At 44.3% G+C, this 18,534-nt stretch overlaps 1 protein-coding gene and 1 long non-coding RNA gene across 2 annotated transcripts in view; one reads left to right on the plus strand and one right to left on the minus strand.

The window, feature by feature from the left end:
• Positions 1 to 1,590: 1,590 nt before the first annotated feature.
• On the minus strand, positions 1,591 to 7,219 carry LOC128504366 (receptor-interacting serine/threonine-protein kinase 3-like). The gene is made up of 10 exons (XM_053474399.1): positions 6,938 to 7,219; positions 5,273 to 5,600; positions 5,037 to 5,176; positions 4,656 to 4,705; positions 4,295 to 4,453; positions 3,709 to 3,815; positions 3,350 to 3,395; positions 3,217 to 3,275; positions 2,761 to 2,827; positions 1,591 to 2,196 (listed from the first exon to the last, which is right to left on the minus strand). Exons 1-10 carry the CDS (start codon positions 7,060 to 7,062, stop codon positions 1,982 to 1,984), a joined length of 1,296 nt encoding a protein of 431 aa, XP_053330374.1. The 5' UTR covers positions 7,063 to 7,219; the 3' UTR covers positions 1,591 to 1,981.
• Positions 7,220 to 8,591: 1,372 nt separating this feature from the next.
• The window catches only part of LOC128505190 (uncharacterized), an 88,908-nt gene continuing 78,965 nt past the window's right edge, over positions 8,592 to 18,534 (plus strand). Inside the window, exons 1-2 of the long non-coding RNA XR_008355544.1 lie at positions 8,592 to 8,673; positions 13,303 to 13,390. This is a non-coding gene — a long non-coding RNA (uncharacterized LOC128505190). The remainder of the gene's footprint in view (positions 8,674 to 13,302; positions 13,391 to 18,534) is intronic.

An 18,534-nucleotide genomic window follows, 5' to 3' on the forward strand; every position in this document is an offset into this window, starting at 1 on the left:
ATAAAGGTCTGGATAATAAGCACAGCCGGGGTGTATTTACTCTGGGCTTTGCCCTAGGCAGCACCTCAGCCAACCCCATCATGGTGGCGCACCAGGTTATGACGTATCAGTCCAATATTTTTTGTACTGTAAAGATGGGGAGCGGACAACCCTGTCCAGTTTGGAGGACTTGAGTTCTGCTCGGAGCTGGTGGTGCGGCAAGAGCCAGACCCGGGCTCTGCTCATCGGGGTCATACGCGACCAAGGTCCTCTGGACAGCACTGAGAGAATAGGGGAGTTTAAGCCAGCTCTCTCCTCCATCAATGAAACAGGACAAGCCAAGTGTCCATCTCGTGTATATACAATAGCACAAAAGATACATGTATAAATGTAAATGCTGTAACTATATCCAAGCGCTTCCCAAGACAGGCTACCTGGAGCTGCCCTCGTTCTGGGGGAGTGGCTTCATGAGGGGGCAGGGCTAGTCTTATATGGGGGTAGGCCTACCCAGCCTTTAGTGGGTGGAGAGTGGGAGGGAAGTGGGCAAGGAGCGGTCCAACACCTCTCTCCCCTTTTCTGGAGAAAGTAGAAACCACCCTGGAGATCTATGGAAGCCGTTCTTCACCCGGAGACTCCTGATCAAACCCAATGAGTTCTATAAAATGCTTAAGGAGGGCTCCCAAAATAGATTGAATTGGCATTAAAAAGTGCACGTGGAGACGGTCTCTTTAAGACAGTACTAAAGACAGAGCTGGTCCAGTGTGGGTTTTAGCCGAGCAGCATTAAAGGCAGACCTTGCGCAATGAGCATTTCCCATACATGTACCGCAGGAACACGCAGCTGGCACACTTCCCCTCAATGAACGCCACGAAATGACTCCGCAACCAATTCAACCTGAACTCTCGAATAATGTCTTGTTTTACATTTTATTATATTGATACTAAAATGTTAAATCAAAATAGTGTTATGGGCACAACAAGCATTTCTCTGGTTAAAAAATAAAATACGTTAAGATGTAATTCTCTTTAACTCTCATACAATTTAAGCTGAACAAAAGTGCATCATTTAGTAAAAATGTATGTTTATCTATATCTATCATTATCTTTAGGAGAAGCTGCAGTCCAACTTCTACTCTGTGGCTCGAGGTTTCTTAGCCAATCAAGAAACATTTCTACACATGCATACACGTGTCAGACCTGGAGCTGACCGTCAGCGACCGTAACGTCCGACATGCCTACTATAGAATGATGTATATTAAAAGTATTTCGTGAGCAACCCTACACTGCGGTGAGTACTGGAATAAGCTTTTAAATACCAAATAAAGCACTTGCTTGACAGAGCAGCCCTTGCTCTCGCACCCTAATCCACCACAGTCCAACTATTCCGGCCACCGATTGGCTGCTTGAAGCAACCAATCAGTTGCAAAAAAAGTGTTCCCATTGAAATTAACAACACACAGGATTCCGAACAGATTCCCGAACCAGCACTGGAATCGACTTATCTAAAATATTAACTGCATGACCCCCCCATTTCCTTCTGCTACTGATTTCTCAATGGATTTTTTTTTAAATTATATCAAAAACATAAGCGTAATAAACTGGTTTGTATTTATTCATTAAGAATCCAAGATGTTTATTGCACCTGTTTACCGGCGTATGTACTGTGCCTTTAAACCCTTATTTCTGTCTTTCTCCTTCTCCATAGGTCCTGAATAAAGCCCCGAGGGACCAGAAAAGCAGATTAACAAACACTGAAAACCACCTGACTGCATGGAACAAACCTGTTCTAAAGTATTCCCAGAGTGCGAAGCTTCTTAACACGTTCCTGTCCAGGTAGGAGTCCACTTGCGGCCAAGCTTTAGACCAAATTATACGCAGTGTTATTACAACCCAACATCTTTTGTGCCTATATCCTGTAACTCCACTTTATGTATAATATTTTGGTGCAGCTTTATCAATTTATCATCTTTTTACCGGTTTATATTTGTAGACAGGAAACAAAGCTATTTCCATAATTTCTTCAACGACACTAAAAGTTTTTCGGGACGTTCCTTTATCGTGTTAGATACGACTTTCTCTACTGTTCTTCCAATCTCCTTTAAAGAACGGCTTCCCTCCAGCACCTCCTTTTCGGCTTTGCCTAGAATGCCGTCATCAGAGAGGTTCCCCACGATCTTCTTAAAGTCTCCAGACTCTTTGATGGTGTTTATTACGATCTCTGTTGGAAAAGATACAAAATACCCATTAATAAATGATCTAGGGTGACTAATTGTTATACGGACAATAAGGCTCTTTCTGAGAAATGTATCATGGCTCCCAAGTGTCCCGGTTTTCGGGTAGCCGCCTCACTCATTGTGGGAGGGAGGGAAGTTGGAAGTTCTTCTGATCTCCAACGACTGGCCAAGACACATCACTATTGCGGCTCCCGCTTGACCACCTTAAGTGCCACAAGGTGACTCTTAATGTAAGGTGACCCTGCCCATTCCTGCATCTGATCCCACCCCTTCCTGCTAATGGCCACACCCCCAACATAGACACCTGAAACTTTGGGGTGGTATAATGTATTGTCGATGGCTGCACCCCATGTCTACAGTTCAAGTAAATTGTAGGTTTAGCTGCTCCATGCACGTCTTTCTTCAGTAGGTTTTGAGACTGTGGCATCTCCAAGCACATCGTTAACCACGAGTGGCGTGGAAGAGTGGGTTTAGTTTTGTGTGCTCTTCGAGTTTACTAAAGCAGCCCCAAATAATAGGAACAGATTACACATTAAAAAGATATAAACCTGCTGATGACTTGTGTTCCTCAGAGGATGCAGCGTCTCCTTGTACTTCTGATGCCAATTCCATTCCCTGGAAAGAAAGCAATTCATCGAGTCAACATTCATACTTCAAGATATTCTTCTTGCTGTCCATTTACATCTGGAGGAAGAAATTAAATCCCTAATGTACAGGTAATGGCATTTAAACAGCACTCTGTACACCATATAGAAAAGAATTTACGTTGTGAACTAATAGGGGCAAGGGACTTTTAAGCCTCAAGTCATACTTCTGGATGGTGCTTCCTAAAATTGAGTATAGACATATTACACCTTACAGGAGAACATTATAGAATGAAGTCAGGTATTTGCCTAAAAAAGTTCCCTATTCAGGCTAGGATGGATGGGTGAACTTTGTACGTACAAGTAATACGGCTGTTGCGTTGATTTAAATACAAAAACCCTATAGAGGTCATAGCTCACCGTATGTTCTGGAGCAGATTCCTGGGGCTCTGCAATTTGCCCTTCAGTGATTTCTAAACCTAAATATAACCAAAAAAATGATTATAAAAGTGAATTAAGAATTTTCCATTTGTGTTTTCTCCAGTTCACTCACCTCTAAAAGAGAAGTCATCCAACGAAACCAGACTGCTTATCGAGGTCTGTAGAATAAATTGTAAGTAAACAAAAAAGTTAAAAAGAATTGTATATTTTTTCCTTGGGCCAGGGGGAAGTCCCTGTGGTTTCCAGGCATCATTAAACGCATCTAGGATGCTTAAAAAGAGGTCTATGCATAAGGGTAGTTGAATAGGGCCATCTCTGGAGGTCTCGCAGAGAGATACTATGGAGACCTTGTCAGCAAGGCAAGTTAATTTTGCCGTTAACCATCGAACAAGCGAAGTACCCACCAAATTTACTCTCGCACTTCTTAACCTGCTAAATTGCTCCCCTGTGGTTGGTCAGCTCTGTAGATACCTCATCTTTGGAATAGCTCTCTTTCAGATGTTCTAGAACCTTTTGAACATCCTTGTCTATTTCTCCTTCATACCCTTTGGCCATGTTGCCCGTAGGTTCACTGCAATCTAGAGCGAAGGACAAAGAGAGACATTTTTCAAAAGCCATTAACAAGATAGCAAGATTTAAATCATTGCTGACCAAACATTCTTCACAACTAAAAAACTAAAAACTGTTCATCGAATACCTGCCCAACACGTACTAATGATCCCTATACAATATTCTTTTTGGAAACCCAGATGGAGGACGGGAAGATCTCATTTTGTTGCATCAGTTGGGGGCTGCGGATGTATTGGATATACTTTGCCCACCTTCTATTGGTGAGAAGACCACCAGGTTACAGCGGTAAGTAATTGTAATGTATTTTCATTGACAGAATAATGGCAGATCTGCAGATTTGACCCATTCAGTACATCCAGCCTGCTCTGATATAAAGGCTCAGTACTATCGTTGGCGTTAGAATAGACAGGGGGGATATGGTGCCCAAAAAAAAGGGAGACTTGGGAGGTGCAGATGTGGCAACATTGATCGGAAACAGTTTACTCACAGTGGAAACTTGGCCTGTCCTCTGCTTTTGGACTCCAACATGATTTCATCAAAGTCCTGGCTTCAGGCAGCATTTTCACCTCATTCCACTCTTCTAATATACTCTCGTCTGGCCTCTGGCCTTCTGATACGAAGCGCTGGATTAACAAAGGATGCACACCTGTGAGAGGCAAACAAAAATAATTCCAGTCTGCAGGAGCGGATTAACATCAAGAGCAAACACTGAGTGGCCCACGGGCTCCAAAACATAGGTGGGTGGTCACTGTGATCCACCGGAGACCTCCCTGATTGTTTAATTGCTGAACGTAAGACCTTCAGGATAATCAAACAGTTGGGTGAGAAGTAAAATTTGCATACTTTACCTAGGTAGGGCTCTTCTCCTGAGAAAACGGACCACATTAAGATGCCGAAACTGGAGGAAAAGGGAAAAAAAACGGGGTTAACGCGTGACGTTAGACAAGCAGTACAAGAAATTGTACCACGTCAGTTACACGGAAAGCTACTGTTCAAGCCGAGTACATGTCTTCAGAAGAACAGCAAGCCTACATGTGCTGCAAACACGGGAATTTTCTGGCCTCGGCTACCAGAAGCCCACCTTGCGGGTGGTGACCTGGAGAAAGGGTACTTCTCCTGGAGTTTTCAGGCAAAAAACAGAGTTCCCAGGTACAATCAACCATCAACCAGCATCTACTCCCCCCTCCCATGCAGAACGTGCTTTTAAAGTCGTTTGGTAGCGTACTTACCTATACACGTCATAAGCTTTAGTTGGCTTGTAATGAATGTGGGAGAAAGCTTCGGGTGGCATATAAGCCAGTGTTCCAGCCATGCTGGGCTGGGTGGTTGTTGTGGCTCCCAAAACCTTTGACAACCCAAAGTCCGTAATCTTAAAACACATAAGGGGGAAAAAAAATAGCGCCACCTGTTGAAACGTGGATCATGTGTTTAGAGCCATGTTCATTCATAGATCATACAACATTACCTGGACATCTAGGTACTTATTCAGAAGAATGTTCCCAGGTTTGAGATCTCGATGAATGATAGGGGGGTCCAGGTTGTGGAGGTAATTCATTCCCAGAACCACTTGGTTGAGAATGCGGAACCTCAAGGCCCACGGAACTTCTGGGTTGTTCTGGTACAGCGAACGGAGGGAGCCGTGTGGCATGTACTCCATAACCAGACCATGTTGTAAGAGCGTACCTTCCTTCTTCTCGTAGACGGCAAGAAGACGCAGGACATGGGGGTTGCTCGCCTTCTGCATCACAAGGCCTTCCTTTTCGATTTCTTTTAACAGTAGTTTAAGGTCAGAACTGTAAGAAAAGATGTAAGGTGGGATGTGTTATAAAATACATGCCCGCCAACATATCAGGCATCCAAATAGGGTGTGTGGCAAGAGGTGTGGACGGCCACCCGTCCGCCTCAGCCGAATAGCCGCCTCCGGAGGCCACGTGGGAGCTGCAGTGGAGGTCTGTGCTGCAGCAATGGTGGTCTGCGATGCTACAACGCAGTCCTCCATTTATTTTTTTACACCTCCTCAAGCTGGACAGGGGGGAGATTAGAGGATCTTCCCATCAGGCGCATGCTGTAGTGGGGCAGCTCCACTAGACAATGCCCGGAAATCAGGACTGCCCTGTGAAATCCGGGACTGCTCATATGAGGCACTATTTTAGACTGCTGCTCCTCTGCATTTGCTTTTATTGTTTAACTGTTTCAGCTAAATGTTTTTTTTGGGGAAATTCCCACTTCTAGTCGGGGAAATACCCCGTACTCTGTACTCATGCCTTTTGTTTCCCAGATCTTTCACTGCTGTTTATATTCTTGGCCTGTGATTAGTACGAAGTTACGCAATTTATCCTAATCTGTACTCCTGCCTGCAGGCACGGACATTCCTACGGGCTCTGTGCTTAACCCTCGCATTGCACGCAATAGCGTTTAACCGCTTGATGGCAGAATGCCAAATTTTTGTCTATAGCCCCGGAGATGCTTTAATACATACAGCCCAGGGCTAAGCTAAAATCATTCCTGTCCTGTGTGATGGATTTGTTAAAACCATACCCAGTAAAAAAAAAAAAAAGCGATTGGCAAGTCAGGTAATTCACCTTATACTTAACACCTCCCTGATTTCCCCTTTAAGAATGTTTTTTCTCCCCTGAGCCCCCTTTTTTCTAGGCACTCAGAACATTTGCTGGGTATGAAGCCTTGTGGCCCCGCCCAAGCCTGCTTCTAGCCACACCCCCTAACGCAGGTGTCCCGATTTGAACACCTGGAATACTGACGGGTACCCCTTTAACGCCAGCCACGCTTCACCGAGAACACATTCTGCGCTACGAAGCCGCACGCCACGTCAATGTTGACGCGCTGCCAGCGCTGTGTCATTTGCTCCAGGCATCGGCAACAAAGCGTGTGCCACCCTCTGCGCCAAGGCCAAGCGGGACTTTAATGTGGCCGAGCCCTTTAAACGTATTGGCAAAGCACTAAATCGTTACATCTTAATCCAAGTTGTTAACAATATAACACTGATCGCCATGATAAAATATAGATTTTTAGCTAGGCTTACAGATTGTCCCTATGGCAACCTATTGATATATACCCTCCGCTTAGCTATCCGCTATATACATATATAGCAAAGTGGGCATGTAATATTCACCCTTGTATCATTTTCAGAGCAATCACCGTGTTCAGAGTCCGACTCCATCCTTTGTACACCACCCCGAAACCTCCGCTCCCGATGACATCCAGGCTTTCCAAGTCGCCGGCCCGGAGAATTAACATCCTGGGTGCTGGATCCCCCTCACCGTGACAAACTCACTGCCGAAGACAAGCGTGTCTGGAGAGTCACTTAAGGCAGCTGGAAGGCGGAACCTCTTTAAAGAAAAGTCTTTCGGTTTCAGAAGAGCCGAGATGCACCCTGCTGGAGGAATCGAGCCACGCATTCTGTGCGGTGAGCAAAAACCTGAAAAAGAAAGAAAAACTTACATTATATTAAGGAACAATCCTGGGAATTCACCTACAGCCCATTCCAATGGAATGCCTATTAAAGTACTCGCTCGCTACTCTAATATGTATTCTTCGAAATTAAAAAGCAGCCAATCAATGGCAAGAAAGCTCCCCTATGCATTTGCAAAAGTGACACCATGTAATTTAAAGGGGATTTAAAGTGCATTGGTTGGACTGTCCATAAATGGGACTGTTGGCAGGTATGATACCTAGCAAACCTTCCTATGAAAGAGCGACATCGGGGAAGGAAAGAGGTGCCGAAAGAAGGACTGTCCCTTCTCAACGGTGACACTAGGAGCTCAGTGTTTTTTGGGTATGAGGGTATCACAGCCCTAAAAACCCTTCTAATGGGTATAGAGACAGCAACATTATAGCGAGGCTCCTCTGAATGATTTTTTTTAACCTAGAATCCAGGGATGGCCAAAGACATTGTGCTGCTTGGGTCCAAGAACAAAATGCTGCCCCCTCCAGCACATCCATTATATGAATAAATTCACCGTCTCGCTCTCATTCACGCTTTCTCTCAATGTCTCCCTAGCGTTTACGCCGGCTGCGTCTGTGTCCCCGTCTCTTCTCTTTCCTGTTTCTTTGTCTGCTTCTCTGTGAACCTGCCCCGCCGGTCAGGGGTGTACCTAGAGAATGTGGCACATGGGGCAGATTTTATATTTAGTACCCCCCATATCGGCCCCTTGTATTCCTACCCTCCTGGTAACCTACACACAGGCACACATTTTTACACAGTCTCCGATCATGCAGACACACACTCTTACTCCAACAGTCCCACGTGCACCCCCCCCCTTACCCTATCACTCCATCACTCACAGCCCCCCTTACCTCAACTGCAGCTTCGCACCGGCTGCTGGGCGGCCTCACATCTAGTCGCAGGGTCACGTAACCTCGTGTTCCGAAAGAACATGTCTTGCCTCCCTTGTGAAGGTGCCGCCAGGGTCCCATGGACCCACCAGATGGATTCTTCTAGGATCTTGGTACTGTAAAAAGAAAACCTTTGTGCGAGTATGGGGCTATTCCGATTTGGAATCAATATATTTGTTTGTTTTTTTTAATCAATGGCCACTAGAGTTTAGCACATCATATACTCCTTCAGCGCTGTTAACGAAGAGTGGAACCATCTTCCAAAATTGGTTTGGGATAGAATTATGATTTTTGGACTCTAGGAATCCGCTGTTGGATTGGACGGTTTAGTTACATGCATTATAAGCGGTTTTGATGAATATAAGTTGTACGTTTTTATAGATAAAACTAATTACAGTCCACGGCCTCTAATTGCTTGATTTCTAATTACAGAACATCGGAATTACGGAGCGGACGGATCACGGATCGAAATGTTCTTGTGACGTCGGCGTGGAGCGTCCGTCCGCACCAAACGTAAGACGTGCCCCCCTCGCACAGCGCTTATCGTTACATTGCACCCAGACTTCAAGGAAAAATCCCATTAGTCTAAGGCAGCCACGGAGTCCGGGCTCTCTGTCAGCAGGAGGCATTTTGGTTAGCTTGGCCAGTCCCCCACCGGTTGGGGTGATAGCTACCACAGATAATGTAGATGAAGGGGTGGCTGGGCAGGGCCCGGACATCCTCAGGGGCCCAATACACAGTCGCCCCTTTCCTCCCTGGTGGTCTGTTAGCGATTTGGCAATGCCCTGTGTGTCAGGGGGTGATTAGAGGCAGGTAAACAGTAGCAAGTGTGGGGTAAAACTGAGAAGAGGTTCTGCCTCCCCTGTGCCACAAGTGGTTTAATCCCATGGGCATTTAATCTCTCAATTACCAGCAGCTGGTAATTCCCTGACAGGGTGTCCGTGCAGGACGCACAGTCACCATCTTCCAACGCAGGTGTGAGAGGGAGGGAGAGCCGGGCCGCTCAGCACATGTGCCCTGTGTGTGAGGTAGGGAGAGCCGAGCTGCTTGGTGCATGTGCCGTGTGTGAGGGAGGGAGAGCAGAGCCGCTCGGCGCATGCGCCCCGTGTGTGAGGGAGGGAGAGCCGGACCACTCAGCACATGTGCCCTGTGTGTGAGGTAGGGAGAGCCGAGCTGCTCGGTACATGTGCCGTGTGTGAGGGAGGGAGATCCAGACCACTCAGCACATGTGCCGTGTGTGTGGGAGGGAGAGCCGGACCACTCAGCACATGTGCCGTGTGTGGGAGGGAGGGAGGGAGAGCCGGGCCGCTCAGCGCATGCGCTCTGTGTGTGAGGGAGGGAAGGAGGGAGAGCCGGGCCACTCTGTGCCCTCTATATGTGAGGGACGGAGGGAGGGCTGTCCGAGGGAAGCCCCCAAAGAATGCACATTTGTAGCTACTTGCACATGCATTTAATAAAAAGATAAACACTTAAGCAAGGCGACAGCAGCAAAGCTACAAGCTCTCCACCTCCTCCGTCGTAACGTTTCCCACCATTAATGTTTTTTGCTTGGAGCGGCCAATATCAGCAGCAGGGAAACACTCCCATTACCGTTAAGAGCACGTAACGCACACGCTCTGCCGCCGGTAATATTATCACGTGGAATACTCCTCTAATACATGGCTCTCTGTCCCACAAGCACCGAGTATAACCAGTGATTTAAAGTTTAGAAAAACACGGATCACATTTACATCTCGGAAAAGAAACAACTTGAAATTTCCCTCTAGGGCGCCACACATCTGTTCGTCTAAGACTTGTCAAGTAGTTTGCCCTAAAAAAAAAAAAACCCCTCAAAATGCACGATTTTATGCATTTTTACATAAGCGTTTCTTGGATCAAACAGAGATGTCTTAATTAGGGTATTTACATAACACCTTCTGCTACCGCAGTCAGGATAAGACGCATGCTAAAGATAAATAGAGAATAAAGAGGAATTAGTCAAGTCCGTGGCATCCGAATTTTTATGATGCCGCGAAAAGTGTCATTTGGCTGCTTTTTAAGTGAAAACAGTAAAAAAAATGTATTTTTTTTTTTTAAATACAAAATGTGATGCGTTTCATCCTTTTTGGCAGAATAAGTGCATATGTTAAACTTGTACAATGCCACAATTATACTGCAGGGAGCAGGCTGTTATCAGTTACTGGAGACGGGTCTTAAATTTAAGAGGGGCATCTGGTTCGGGGAATTTTTAACCACTGCAAAAATCAGGGTCATCTATGGTAAGTAGTCGACAAGCAGGGGACACTTAGGGCCCTGTGCTGAGAGCTTCTCAAAGCTCCAGCCCCTCAACAAAAAGAGCATACCTGGCAACTGATGGGTTTGGCCCGGAATCTCAGGGTTTTTGCCCCAATATCAGGGTCTTCGGGTGACAATCACTGAAGCAGACTCCATGTATAAGGCTGCCAGTTGGCACTTGTTACCAGTAAACTATGGTTGATTTCCCTGCTTAAATGCAGGTGACTGATATATTTAAACAAGTTTGCATGAGTACCAATATTAAAGCCATTTAGTCACCACATTTGGCAGAGCCACTACATAGAATCTTGAGGATGGGCGATTAAAAGGGCTAATATTTCAGGAATCTCATAGTCGGCTCATTTGGAAACCTCCTAGATATGGGCATTTCACAGAGGTACCAGAGAAAACTTGTAGCGCTAACAAAAGTTGGGGGGAAAAGAACGCTATGAACATAACTTTGGTTGCGTGAGGGAACAAAGGGTTAAAACACCTCAGAGTTGCATAAATAATCCATGGCTTTCCATGCACTTAAATTTCAATTGAAATGATTCACCCAAGCAAAGTATAATTTAGTTACGGTCTAACGCGGTCATTATCACCGAACTCCAGTAAGAAAGCTCTGGTAGGACGTAGACTGAAGGTGACCTCGGCGCAGGACGTGAGCAGACGCCTGGCTGTCTACATAGTATGGCTTTGGGTCCCCTTTATATTTGTTGGGTGATATTTTAGGGAGAATTATTGTGTTGGGGATATCCGCACTACTCCTGTGATGGTTTCCAGACATATACTTGGCCAATCGTTAGGTCACCTTTGTGTTATGCGAATGTTAACACGTTCCAAGTGCCATTTTGAACCATTTTTTTATTAAGTGCCCAGGCGTACCCTGTAGTAGAGAGGGTTGGCAACCCCCATGAGTCTCCTGTCCTTGTATTTGCCGTGGCTTTAAGAATGGCGTGCAATGTCTGCCGTTGCCTTGTGTTGCTATGGATGGGCTAGCCCTTCAAGAGCAAAGTCTTCGCTAAGCTCAATAGGAACATGACTGGTGGATTCGGCAGATGATCAGCAACTTGTTAAACATTCTCTACTTGTATTTAAATGGGGTTTCCCATAGGATTAGTCCCTCACGGTAGGTGGTGGCCCATTTAGACCCAACGGACTTTTCATGTCATTCATCCTTTAGCAGATTTAATGGCGCACACATACACATTTACTAGTTTCTATAGCAACAATCTATCAGTGCCTGCTTCTTTGTCACATGATAATTAAGCATTCCATAAAACAATTACGAAGGCTGCAGAACTTGCCATGAATAAAGAATTGTTTATTTGGGGGAATCTGACCATCCAAGCACTAGGAATTAGGTTTTTAATGCTGAATTTGGTTACAAAATGTTCAATTCCAGAGAGCAAGTCAATTAAAATGGACCCTTATCGTGAAGTGAAATTACTCTATAATATCCTAACCCCCGAAAGCTCTCTCCTCTCCCCCCCTCTTCTCTCCTCCCATCTTGTATTAAAATGTAATAAAGATGTTGTAATTTAATTAACATGCCAGAGGAACATCAGCATCTCAACAGATCCAAAATTAAAACACGGCGCAAGATACATTGATGCATCAACACAAGTTGAACTTGTTTTATAAATGTTTAAGTCGTAAAGAGACCATTTGGTTTTAATTAACAGTATTTATTGGGATCGATTTATTTTGTGTGTTGGGACGTGGTTGGGGGTCTTTTTTACTTGACCCCTGCGGTATAATACATTTCTTCTAGCTTAGTCTTCCCAGTGTCTGGAATTAAATTTATAATAAGATCACAGTATAAGACTCTGACAAGCCAGCTCCGTACAAAATTCTCCGCAGAGACTACAACCTACTATTTATTATTATAACTTTGTAATTACCGTAGCCGTAGTGACAAGTGAAAGAGTGGATCTTTTCTTTCCTGACACCCCTTTAATTAAAGGTCTTGATGCGCCAGAATTCTCTCGGGTGATTAGGCAAGCTCAGGCTTTGACAATAACAAGGCCTGAGGTTCAGAGCTGCCAAGTCCCCCCCCCCCACCCCAAACACAGAGGAATACAAAGTGAGCCGCTAAAGAAAAAATAGGGCAGATGGGATTAACCCTCAGGAGCTAATTATGACAAACTGAATTTAGCAACAGAATCTTGTTATTCAAAAGATGAGAAGACTGCCTTTGTAGAGATGTAAAATTTCCATATGCTAAAAAAATTCAGCCTTCTCCAAAAAAAAGATAACCCAAAAATGTTAACGGTGGATGACAGTGATAGGTTTAAAGAGGCATCTTACAGAGGAGCCAAGTGAATCCGTTGAAAGTAAATGAAGTGTTTCAGAGGGATTGGATGATAGTGATGGATTTTAATGGGGATATAAAAGTGGAATATCCTCGCAGCAGACATGGTAGAGGGTAATACAGCGAGGGGTTGTAAACATGCATGGGATAGACACATGGCTCCTGAATCTAAGACGGGATCTAATGGGATCCCAAAATCCCATTAAGAAAAACAAAAGGGCCCAAAAGGCGTCTTATCCAACGTCAAACATTGGGTAACATTTTACCAAAGAAATACATCAGGTACGTGAGGATAAATGATGCCATGACCCAGTATTGGTGTCAGCTGTGGGATCATCTGATTTAAGGAGCTCTACATTGTAGGACCTTATACACACAAACACTGAGTGTGGAAGATCTGTATGGATTTGTTGGGTTTGGTAAAGTGTACAAAAGGTTATGGCTATATTTGGAAATGTATCCCTACTTTTTTTGGGGGGGGGGGCAGCAGATCCATGTTTCCAAATTTGTCCTAAAGTGTTCAAAATATAATGACCTATTTTTCTTTCTACTAGTAAACCCAAAGATGGATCTCAAAGCTACATCAACCCACCACCTACACTCGCCCACTTATTCTTTCCAAGGCTGCAGCTTCTACCTCAGGTACACCCTTTATAATAAAAAATGTTTTTGTTCAGTACTTTAATATGCATTCTTTGGTGGAGGCGTCAGGGACAGTAAATCTATATATTTTTAATACTAAAGTGTGGATAAGTCACACATTGTAAGATGCGTATAAAAACAAAATATATATTACATGAGTGCCCCTCTTACAAAAAAAGTAATTTATTTTTTCTTAGAAAACATGCTTTCATACAGCATAAAATGTCCTATTCATATTTATGACAGTAACATTTGCTCCAACCCGATTATTCAGCCTAGAATGTTTAACAAACTAGACTTTCCTTAGATGCAGCGACAGCGTTTTTAACCTGAGAGCTTAATATAATATGAGTTTTCAAATATCTTGACTTTTTTTTTTTACACCTCTGCAGACAAAAAACCCAAACACAAATAAGGGAATAATAACTAGAGGCAAAATCACTGAAAGCAATAATTTGTCTTTGAATGAAATATAGAAATTGATAGCAGACAAGCGCACTCTGCACAAAAATAAGAATCAGTCTTGTAAAACAGCCTACTTTCTATCTCATTCTTCTTAGATTTAAAATATTTTGCTTTGTAAGCATTCAAAGCTTTGTTGCATTTCTTAGTTGCCTCATCTAAATCATTTCGCCAAGAGCACCCTTCCGGGATTCATTATCCAAGATACGCCCCATATATTTGGGCTTACATTGTGCCAGAAGTCCAAATGAGAGATGCCACAAAAGGTTGTGTAGAATAGCAGGGCGGACGTCCTGTAGGATTTCCTGTGTCTGTGGTATCTGCACTTAGCTTTCAAGGACATTGGATGGGTTTGTGGATCACCATAATTTGATGTCACCCTCCGAGGATGTAGTCATTTCATATAGTGGTAAACAACAATGTTTGCAATTTGTATATTTCATGACATTACAAACCACACACAAAGGCTGACCTCTTCCCAAAAGCTCAATGAAGAGGATTGGTTTCGTCATCTTATGTAGATTATGTCCATATAGGAGGATACATTAGGTGAGTTTAGTACCAATACATAGCTTGCCGTTTATAAACTACGTTCGATAAGCCCACATTTAATGTACATATCACTTAACAGGAAAGTTAGATATACTGAAAATACATTAAGTTTTGAAAAAATGCATCATTAGGTGTAAAATAAAGGCCCAAAATGGATTTTCCAACTCTACTTAGTAAAGATCCCTCGATAAACAAATGGGTATTAACAGGCATCATACACTTAATCCAATCAATAGATCTCCAGTTATACAATCAGGTATTAAAAGTGTTCAAGCATCAATATTCCTCTTTTCTGGAGCTGTTCCTTCGGGTACAGAGAGCTTTACATGTCCTTACTACGTTATGGAATATGTTCGCAATAAAATGAAAAAATGTCTGCAGCTTTGAGGAAGTGGTGGAGTTTTTTTTTTTTTTTTTTTTATAAAATGGACCAAAGTGGCTACAGGACCTGGGAGCTGACCACAGCAATCTCCCAGAACAAGAACCATCATCACAGCAAGTCAACAACATGAAAAGCTGGACAGCAAGTTACCCAAACATGGTCAATACCTACTGGGCGAAGAAACCGATAGCAGTACATCAACACCTATCAATCGGACTGGAGAAGTGCAGCCAGATTGTAGAAAAGAGAGAAGATACACAAGACTGATGGGTTAAAACTGAAAGGGCACAGGCATACAGACCAGCTACCTTGGTATCCCACTGTCACATGGTAACCATGATGAGGAGGCAAAGAAGGCAGCAACATCCAAGTGCCACCTAAGAAAAAGGCAAATCCATAAGAGCCAGCTCAATGGGAAGAGAAAGATCCACACCATCAACACATGCGTCCCGACAGTCATCGGAAACCCTGCCTGATAATGGCAACACTAGGCACCAGATCTATAGAGGCAAGCAACTAATACACCAGACAGGAGCCAAGGTGCAGATTTGTAGAGAGTCTTCTGAGACAGTCCAACACATAGTGGCCGAGTGTAAGATGCTTGGGGTAGCAGCGTACACTATATGGCACAACAGAGTAGCTGGCATTACGTACAGGAACAGCTACACATAGTATGGGCTTCAAAGTCCAAATGAGAGATGCCACAAAAGGTTGTGTAAGGCTAACATCATGTAGGATATCCTGGCCAATCAACCCATCATAGTGGTAGAAGAGGTCCTTAAGACAGCAGTAGCCTGAAGGAATTAACGATGTGGCATGTAAAGGCCCAAGTGGTTCCAGTGGTCATAGGAACACAGAGAGGCTCCAGAAGATTCCAGGAACATCAGAGCATTGTCCAGAAGAGTGCAGTGATAGGAACAGCTAAGACGCCGAAGAGAACCCTTACATTAAACGTGTTATAATTGTGTCATGTGGCATCAGTTAGAATACAGTCTGGTGTCTTACACCATTCCTCAAAAATCAAAATTAACGGACAAAAAAAAAAGTGGTCAGTGGGAGAAGCCAACCCCATGATGACATTGAGAAGACCTCAAAAAGTTGTCCTTCCAGTGCCCCAGTAATAACAAAAGGCTGATAGATTAATGGCTGATTATGCTTTTTAAGATCTGATGTACTATAGACCTTAGCGATGACGTGCCCTCCTGGTGCCCTCCTGGATAGTTTATATGATGCCGAATCCCGCCAATACTCAAATGCTTGGTCAAATATACTGTAAAGCTATAGAAATGTCCAGCGATGCGCGTTAACAGCTCCGTGTAGAGCATAAAGAATTCAAAACCTTAAAAGTGTATAGATTATCGAAAATAAAGGTGGCAGTCAGTGGCATACAACACGCACACTGACTTTGGCAAATATACATACAACACAAACGCACTCACTGACTTTGGCAAATATACATACAACACACAACGCACACACACTCACTGACTTTGGCAAATATACATACAACACACACAACGCACACGCACTCACTGACTTTGGCAAATATACATACAACACACACAACGCACACACGCTCACTGACTTTGGCAAATATACATACAACACACACAACGCACATGCGCTCACTGACTTTGGCAAATATACATACAACACACACAACGCACACGCGCTCACTGACTTTGGCAAATATACATACAACACACACAACGCACACGCACTCACTGACTTTGACAAATATACATACAACACACACAACGCACACGCACTCACTGACTTTGGCAAATATACATACAACACACACAACGCACACGCACTCACTGACTTTGGCGCTATACATACAACACACACAACGCACACGCACTCACTGACTTTGGCGCTATACATACAACACACACAACGCACACGCACTCACTGACTTTGGCGCTATACGTACAACACACACACAACACACTCACTGAGTCAGAGAGTGTGTTGCACGTGTGTGTTGCATGTATAGTGCCAGAGTCAGAGTGTGTGTGCGTTGCATGCGTGTGCTGCATGTATAGTGCCAGAGTCAGAGTGTGTGTGTGTTGCATGCGTGTGTTGCATGTAAAGTGCCAGAGTCAGAGTGTGTGTGCGTTGCATGCGTGTGTTGCATGTATAGTGCCAGAGTCAGAGTGTGTGTGCGTTGCATGCGTGTGTTGCATGTATCGTGCCAGAGTCAGAGTGTGTGTGCGTTGCATGCGTTGCATGTATCGTGCCAGAGTCAGAGTGTGTGCGTTGCATGCGTGTGTTGCATGTATAGTGCCAGAGTCAGTGTGTGTGTGTTGCATGCGTGTGTTGCATGTATCGTGCCAGAGTCAGAGTGTGTGTGCGTTGCATGTGTGTGTTGCATGTATCGTGCCAGAGTCAGAGTGTGTGTGCGTTGCATGTGTGTGTTGCATGTATAGTGCCAGAGTCAGAATGTGTGTGCGTTGCATGTATAGTGCCAGAGTCAGTGTGTGTGCGTTGCATGCGTGTGTTGCATGTATAGTGCCAGAGTCTGTGTTTGTGTGTGTTGCATGTATAGTGTGTGTCCATACTGTCAGTTTGATTTTATACATGTTAGCCTGTATGTATGCACATGTGTATAGCGTGTGGTGCTAGCGTGTATGGTGTTTGTTACAGTTCTGCATTAGCATGCGTTTGTAAATCAGCATTTAGTATTAGTGTATTTTAGTGTATCATGTCAGAATGTTAGCGCGAGTTAGTGAACATGTTAGGTTGTGTGTTACTGTACGTCAGAGTGCAAATGTATGTTGGTGTAGGCAAGGCTTGACAAACTCCAGGCTCCAAGTTGTGTAATTTTTTTTTTCTTCATATAATTGGGGAAGGAAAAAACCCATCTCCTAATTTTTTTGGTTGACCTGCGTCGTAAGACAACCAATTGATGGTGCATAGCATTGGATACTCAACAGAAAGAGGCTAATTAGCTTTTCTAGGGTGGGTTGGCAGCCCCTATCCTGTATTACCAGAGCCCCTACGCCAAGTAGAGCGCTGGGCTCAACAGGCGACATCTCTGTGCTCACTTGGAACCGGTTCATGTGTAGATTATATAGGGCTGTGCGAGTAGAACATTAATAGCCCTTTTCTGCCATATCTGATTTCGGAGGTTTTCTGAGTACCGTACATGCACACCGTTGCTCTATTCGCGCGAGTAAATGTTTGCTGTTGGATACAAAAAACAAAACGATACAAAAATGCAGAAAGACAGGAGCCCGGGGTAGGGGGTAGGCTTCCCGGAGCTCTCCCTCTTCTGGGGTGGGGCTTTGCACAGTAATGGGCGGGTAACCCAGCTAAGTGGGTGGAGTATAGGCGGAACATAGGGAGGGGGCGTGAACATCTCACCTCCACAGAGATAGAATAAACCGGCCAGGAGACCCCGGGAAGCACAGGCTTCAGCCAGAGATTCCGCTCTAATCCTATAGAGTTCCCGAGTACAAAGAGGGCGTTTAGTCGCTTTTACCCCCTTTGCCAGAAATACCCATCATGCTTAGTACCCTCAAAACTCCTTTAGGTCTCCCACATTGCAATCACAGGTTTAAGATTTCCATAACACTTTTTTTTTTTTTATAACTCACGAGGCGCCTGCAAACTAATGTGTCGCTTACGCACCAGACAAAATGCGTTAACCATTAAACAATGTATTTTTAGTTTTCCTGCTGTTGACTGAAAATTGCCGGAAATGTATTGTAACGCGGACATTCCGGTTACGTACCTCCTCAGA

Source organism: Spea bombifrons, chromosome 9, assembly GCF_027358695.1.
Source record: "Spea bombifrons isolate aSpeBom1 chromosome 9, aSpeBom1.2.pri, whole genome shotgun sequence".
NCBI classification, from domain to species: Eukaryota; Metazoa; Chordata; class Amphibia; order Anura; family Pelobatidae; genus Spea; species Spea bombifrons.